Source organism: Chelonoidis abingdonii, chromosome 4 (genome assembly GCF_003597395.2).
Source record: "Chelonoidis abingdonii isolate Lonesome George chromosome 4, CheloAbing_2.0, whole genome shotgun sequence".
Taxonomy (NCBI): Eukaryota; Metazoa; Chordata; order Testudines; family Testudinidae; genus Chelonoidis; species Chelonoidis abingdonii.
Genome location: NC_133772.1, coordinates 631,233 through 636,951, shown reverse-complemented (window position 1 = coordinate 636,951; position 5,719 = coordinate 631,233). Strand labels below are relative to the sequence as shown.

The 5,719-nt window shown below is 66.4% G+C and overlaps 2 protein-coding genes across 2 annotated transcripts; one reads left to right on the top strand and one right to left on the bottom strand.

The window, feature by feature from the left end:
- Positions 1-51: 51 nt before the first annotated feature.
- LOC116826715 (interleukin-27 subunit alpha-like) lies at positions 52-1,225 on the top strand. Its single transcript, XM_032783637.2, has 2 exons — positions 52-218; positions 785-1,225. Exons 1-2 carry the CDS (start codon positions 90-92, stop codon positions 974-976), a joined length of 321 nt encoding a protein of 106 aa, XP_032639528.1. The 5' UTR covers positions 52-89; the 3' UTR covers positions 977-1,225.
- Positions 1,226-1,753: 528 nt separating this feature from the next.
- Positions 1,754-5,713, bottom strand: LOC142046694 (uncharacterized). The gene is made up of 5 exons (XM_075064675.1): positions 5,595-5,713; positions 3,948-3,999; positions 3,760-3,874; positions 3,055-3,619; positions 1,754-1,823 (listed from the first exon to the last, which is right to left on the bottom strand). The coding sequence occupies exons 1-5, from the start codon at positions 5,699-5,701 to the stop codon at positions 1,754-1,756; spliced, it is 909 nt and encodes a 302-aa protein (XP_074920776.1). The 5' UTR covers positions 5,702-5,713.
- Between the last annotated feature and the right edge of the window lie 6 nt (positions 5,714-5,719).

Below are 5,719 nucleotides of genomic sequence, written 5' to 3'. Positions count from 1 at the left end.
GGGGAGTGGGGGGCAGTGGGGATGCTGGGGAGTGGCTGGCGCTGACCCCCCCCGCTCTGGGTCCCCAGGCGCTGCAGCGGCTGCAGGAGATGAGGTGGGCGCTGGTCGTGTTTCAGGGCTACGTGGAGATTCTGGGGCGCAGGGACCCCGGCCTGGCGCTGGGGCTGGAGGAAATCAGCCTGGATCTGCGAGACTTGATGCACCACATCGATTACCAGGTGCGGGCTGGAGGGGTCGTGGGGGGGCGGGTTGGCTCCCGGGAGGGTGCCCGGGTTTGGTGCCCATGGGGTGCTGGCACCCAGGCACAACGCCCACAAGGGAAAACGGGGGGGCTGGCGCCCGGGCGCGGCACCTGCGTGGGGCAATGGGGGAGGCTGGCACCCGTGGAAGGTAACAGGGCGCTGGTGCCCTGGCCTGGCGCCCACAAGGGAAAACGGGGGGAGGCATGGTGCCCGTGGGGGGCAATGAGGGGGCTGGCGCCCGTGGGAGGTAACGCACTGGCGCCCTAGCTCAGTGCCCACTGGGGAAAACGGGGAGGCTGGTGCCCAGGCGCGGTGCCCACGGGGGGTAACGGGGGGGCTGGCACCCGGGTGCAGCACCTGCAGGCGGTAACGGAGGGGGGCTGGCGCTCGGGGGAGGTAACGGGGGGGCTGGTGCCCGGGCGTGGAGCCCATGGGGGGTAAGGTTGGGGGGCTGGTGCCCGGGCGTGGCGCCCGCGGGGCTAAAGTTGGGGGGGCCGGTGCCCACCGGGGCTGTCTCTCACTCTCATCCCCGCTCTCCCCAGATGTGGGGCTCTGGCCAGCCCGCCCCCCTGCTCCCGGGGCCCCCCGCCGCCCCCCGCATCCTGCAGCACCTCAGCGACTGGAGCAACCTGCAGGAGTCGTACCTGGTCTTGCGCGCCATGGAGACCTTCCTGGGCCGCGTCGTCCGGGACTTCACCCTGCTGCGCATGGGGCGGGGCTGGGCCCCCCACTGACCCCCCTGTACCCTGCCCCCCAAAACACTAATCCCTGGGGTCACGCTGCTGCTCCCAGAGCCGGGCAGGGAACCGAGGCGTCCGGGCTCCCAGCAGCCCCCCGCAGAGCCGGGCAGGGAACCCAGGTGTCCGGGTTCCCAGCACCCCCTATGTTAATTTATATGAGTGGATTTTAATATATTTATTTTTTGCTATTTATTACCAAGAAATGTATTTATTTATTGTTTGTAATAAAGTGACTAATGTGAAGAGTCTTGTTGTTTTCCCACAGCCCGAACGCCTGGGTTCTCTCCCAGCTCGGGGAGGGCAGCAGCCCGGACGCCTGGGTTCGCTCGACTGGTTTCTCTTTTCCGTTCCCTGTTTCTGGATGACTCAGCCCCTCCTCATTCCCCTTCGCCCTGGGGGTTTCTGGGAACCTGGTGCTGACTGATACACGAAGTAAACAGAACCCACACGGTGCTATTTTGGTAGGTCCTACAGGAACTCATGGGCTGTCAGGAGCATCTTCTTTCCTGGAACCTCCCCCACCCTTCAGCCTCTATGATTTTGGTAGGTCCTACAGTACCTGCTATGTCCTGCCCCCCCCACTTCCCGGTTCTACGCCCCACACTCCTTTCACACGTCTTTTCTTTATTCCATGGTCCCCAGACACATCGATGCGGGTGGGGTGATGGCCGGGACGCCTGGGCCCAATCCCAGGCAGCAGGGGGAGGGGGGGTGTTCGGCCAGGAAATGGCACGAGCCCCCGCCTCCCCAGTGCGTGGGGGTGGGGCAGGGTCACTGGGGTGGGGGTCTGCGCAGACGAAACTTCAGCTCTGCCATCATGTTGGGGTGGGCGAGGCCGAAGCTGTGGGGCAGAGAGACCAGGAGGGGGTGAGGGGAGTGGCCAGCAGGAGGAAGAGAACCCAGGAGTCCTGGTGCCCAGCCACCCCCAGCTCTAACCCACCAGGCCTCACTCCTCTCCCAGAGCCGGGAGAGAACCCAGGAGTCCTGGCTCCCAGCCCCCCTGCTCTAACCCACCAGCCCCTCCCAGAGCCGGGAGAGAACCCAGGAGTCCTGGCTCCCAGCCCCCCTGCTCTGATCCACCAGCCCCCATTCCCTTCCCAAAGCTGGGGAGAGAACCCAGGAGTCCTGGCTCCCAGCCCCCTCCTCTTCCCTCCCTCACTCCCCCTCTCCCCTCCCTCCCACCACTCCTCCAGCACCCCTATGGTCCCCTTTGGGCTCCCCCTCTCCCATCCCTACGGGTTCCCCCTCCCGCCCTAGCTCCCCATCCCCCCCTCCATTCTCCTCCTCCCCCCTTTATGGGTTCCACTCCCCTTTGGGCTCTTCTTTCCCCTTTCTCCACGGGCTCCCTTTACCCTTCAGCTCCGCCTCCCACTATTGCCCCCACTCCTACAGGTTCCCCTCCCCCTTCAGCTTCCCTCTCCTCCCCCTTCTCCGTCCTCATCCTACGGGTTCTCGCCTTCGCTCGTTGGGCTCGTTCCCCTCCCCCGGGCTTGCCCCTCCCCTGAGCTCCTCTCCCGCTTCCTTCCCTCACTCCTACGGTTCCCCCCCCTCTCCCCTCAGTCCCCGACCCCACCCGCTATGGTTCCCCTCTCCCCTCAGTCCCTCTCCCGGATCCTCCCCGTATCCTAACTGGTTCCCGCCCGACCCTCTCCCCCGCTCAGGCTCCCCTTCCCTTCTCCCCACTCTATCGGGTCACTCCCCCATCTCCCCCCTCTCAGCTTCCCCCTCCCCCACCCTATGTCCCCCCCCTCGTCCCTCTCAGTCCTCTCTCCGACTCCCCCGACTCCTACTGGGTTCCCCGCCCTTCGCCCTCAGCTCCCCCTCTCCCTCCTCCCCCACTCTATCGGGTTCCCCCCCCCCCCTTCCTCAGCTCCCCCTCCCCATCGTCCCGCGCCCCTTTGGGTTCCCCCTCCCCACTTGGCTCCTCCTCCCCTTTCTCTTCCTCTACCCAGAAGCTTCCCCCCTCCTCACACTCCCCCTGAGCCCCCAGCCAGACACAGCCCCCCTGGGGGTCCCCCTCTCTCTCTTGACCCTCCTGCCCATTCTCTGACTGGGGGCTGCCCCCTCTGAACCCCACACCCTCGTCCCCTTCCTTGCACACCCCAATGGGGCCCCCCAACTCCTGGCTGCCTCCCTGCACCCCCAGCCAGAGGCTGCCCCTCCCAAAGTCCCCCTCGCTCTGCCCCTCCCCCTCCTCTGCCTGGCTGCTCCCCCCTGGCAGCCCCTCCCAGCCCCTCTCCTCCCCAGGCCAGAGGCTGCTGGCCCCAGGGCCCCATTGGGTGTTGCTCCCCCCAAGGCCTCCCTCCTCCATGGGGCTGGCCCCCACAGTTCCCGCCTCCTTTTCAGCCTTTAGGCAGGGGTTCCCCCTGGGCTCCCTCTGCTCCTCCAGCCAGATGCGGCCAGTCTCATGAGCCCCTCCCTGGGTGCGACTCCCTGGAAGCCCCCGCTCCTCGGGCCCTTCCCCCTCCATCGGGGCCCTCCACCAGATGCTGCGCCCCCCTCCCCACCCCTCCTTGCTAGCCAGGGGCTGGGCTGGGGGGCCGGGCTCCCGGCTGAGGGAGGGGCTGGGGGGCCGTGCCTGTCCCCCTGGGGTTGTCAGCTCCCCACTTCCAGGCTCCAGGCTCACAGCCCCCGGCCCTGTGAGGAGAGAAGGGAGGGACAGGTCAGACACACCTGCCCTGCCCCACAGCTCCCCAACCCCCTCCACCGCTGACACCCCAGAACCTTCCAGCCCCCAACGTTGCACGCCCATGGACCCCCCCCCAGTCCCCACTCACATGACCAGAGGGGGTGGGGGGTGTCCTGGTCTGACACAGACCCCATGCGGGCTCCAGACCCCCTCAGCACTGTGTGGCCCCCCTGGGGGGCGGGGTCTTGGGTATCTGGGGGCACCTGTGGGGAAAGACAGTGGTGAGGGGGGGCAAACTCCAGTGGGGAAGCACCCAGGCACCTGCCCCCAATGTACCTGCAGGGCTGGGTGTCCAGCGTCCTCATGCTGCCTCCTCAGCGCCTCCTCCCTGCAGGGGAGAAAGAGAGGTGAGGCCTGCCCCCCGTGCCGGGCGAGGGGTCCCCATGTGCCCAGCCCCACTTAGAGGGGCTGCGTCCCAGGGCTGGGCAAGGGGTCCTCATGTGCCCAGCCCCCCGCCCCAGAGGGGCCAGGGGTCCCCGTTTGGCCAGCCCCTCCCCAGAGGGGCTGCGTCCCAGGGCCGGGTGAGGAGTCCCTGTGTGCCCAGCCCCCCACCCCAGAGGGGCCAGGGGTCCCTGTGTACCCAGCCCCCACCCCCATCGGGGCTGCGTCCCAGGGCTGGGCGAGGGGTCCCTGTGTGCCCAGCCACTCACCCCTGCCCCAGAGGAGCTGTGTGTGATGAAGTGGGAAGCATCTTATTGTTTTCTCTGAATACTGTGTGTGCCTCAGGCTCCCCCATGTGTTCCTCAGGTGTCTGGGGGTGGGATGAGGGTGTGTGATCAGTGCAGCGCACCCCAGCGGGCAGGTGTGACTGCGACTGGCTGCCTGGGACAGAGACTGGCCGACACGGGCACCTGGCAGGCGAGGGCCGGGCCCATCCTCTGCAAGGACCAGCCAGAGGCGTCGGTGCTGAGCTGCTGACCTGCAGGGCCAGGAAGGTGACAAAGGACCAAGGAGGGGAACAGGGGGCCTGGGGCCAGGCAGCTGGAACTGGCAGGCTCCTATCTGGGACTCAGAGGAGGCGTTTCAGGGGCACCAGGCCTGGGGTCCCCCCCGAGATGGACATTGCTGGTGCTGACATGCCCTGTCCTATGCTGGGTTCCTGTCGCCTAATGACCCGTCTGTCACACACTGGCTGGGAGTCCCGGCTAGCTGCTGAGCAGGGGGCAGGGCCCCTCCGGCTGCCCCAGGGCCCCATCCAGGGGGACTCGCTGCAGGGAGCTTATGGGCTGAACAGGGGGCTGGGTGCTCTGAGGTCAAACCCAGGAAGCACCATAGCCGAGGCGGCTCCTTGCCCTGGACAGTGAGCCCTGAGGGGTGTCGGGCCCCCCTAGAGTCCTGGCCAGCTTCACACAGAGCAGTTCCAGAGACCGGGCCTGTGACTCCATCACAACTGGTGGTAGCGGTGGGATGTGCACCCTGTGGCTGGCTGGCTGCTGAGGGCATGTCACACAATGTGGGGGAGTCAGGGTCCTGCCCCCCCCACTTCCTGCAATTCACTGGGACTCTCAGCCAGCCAGTAAAGCGGAAGGTTTATTCAGACGACAGGAACACAGGTCAGGGAAGGTCCTGCAGGTACAGACAATAGGACAATTCAGTTAGGTCCATCTGGGGGGCCAGGGAGGCCAGAGCCCCGTCTGGCCCCACCTCCATTTCCCCAGCCAGCTCCAAACTGAAACTCTCCAGCCCCTCCTCTGCCTTTGTCCAGCTTCTGGGGCAGAAGGTGTCACCTGCCCCCCCCCCCCCGGGGGCTCAGGTTACGTGCTGGCTGCCAAGTATCATCCCTCACTGAAGTAACCCCCCCCAATATCCCAGCACCATCCAGCACCAGTGCAGACAGTCCCAGTAAAACTCCCCTGCAACATCCCCATGTCAATCTGCCCCGCTTCCTGCTCTGTCACATCTCTCCCCCCTTCAGGACTGAACTGAGCGGGGTCACTCTGCCCAGTGACCTGGGGAAGTTCAGGGCCCCCTCTCCGGGACAACGCGTCCGCTATCAGGTTGGCACTTCCCTTCACATGGACCACGTCCATGTCATAGTCCTGCAGGAG

Bases quoted from the DNA above. Each gene is read 5' to 3' on its own strand.
- LOC116826715 (XM_032783637.2), top strand. From the start codon at position 90: ATGAGGTGGGCGCTGGTCGTGTTTCAGGGCTACGTGGAGATTCTGGGG. The intron at 219-784 runs GTGCGGGCTGGA...CGCTCTCCCCAG, and splicing joins TGCACCACATCGATTACCAG to ATGTGGGGCTCTGGCCAGCC.
- LOC142046694 (XM_075064675.1), bottom strand. From the start codon at position 5,701: ATGGACGTGGTCCATGTGAAGGGAAGTGCCAACCTGATAGCGGACGCG. The intron at 4,000-5,594 runs GTTCAGTCCTGA...TCTCCCCTGCAG, and splicing joins GGGCAGAGTGACCCCGCTCA to GGAGGAGGCGCTGAGGAGGC. The intron at 3,875-3,947 runs GTACATTGGGGG...CTTTCCCCACAG, and splicing joins CTGGACACCCAGCCCTGCAG to GTGCCCCCAGATACCCAAGA.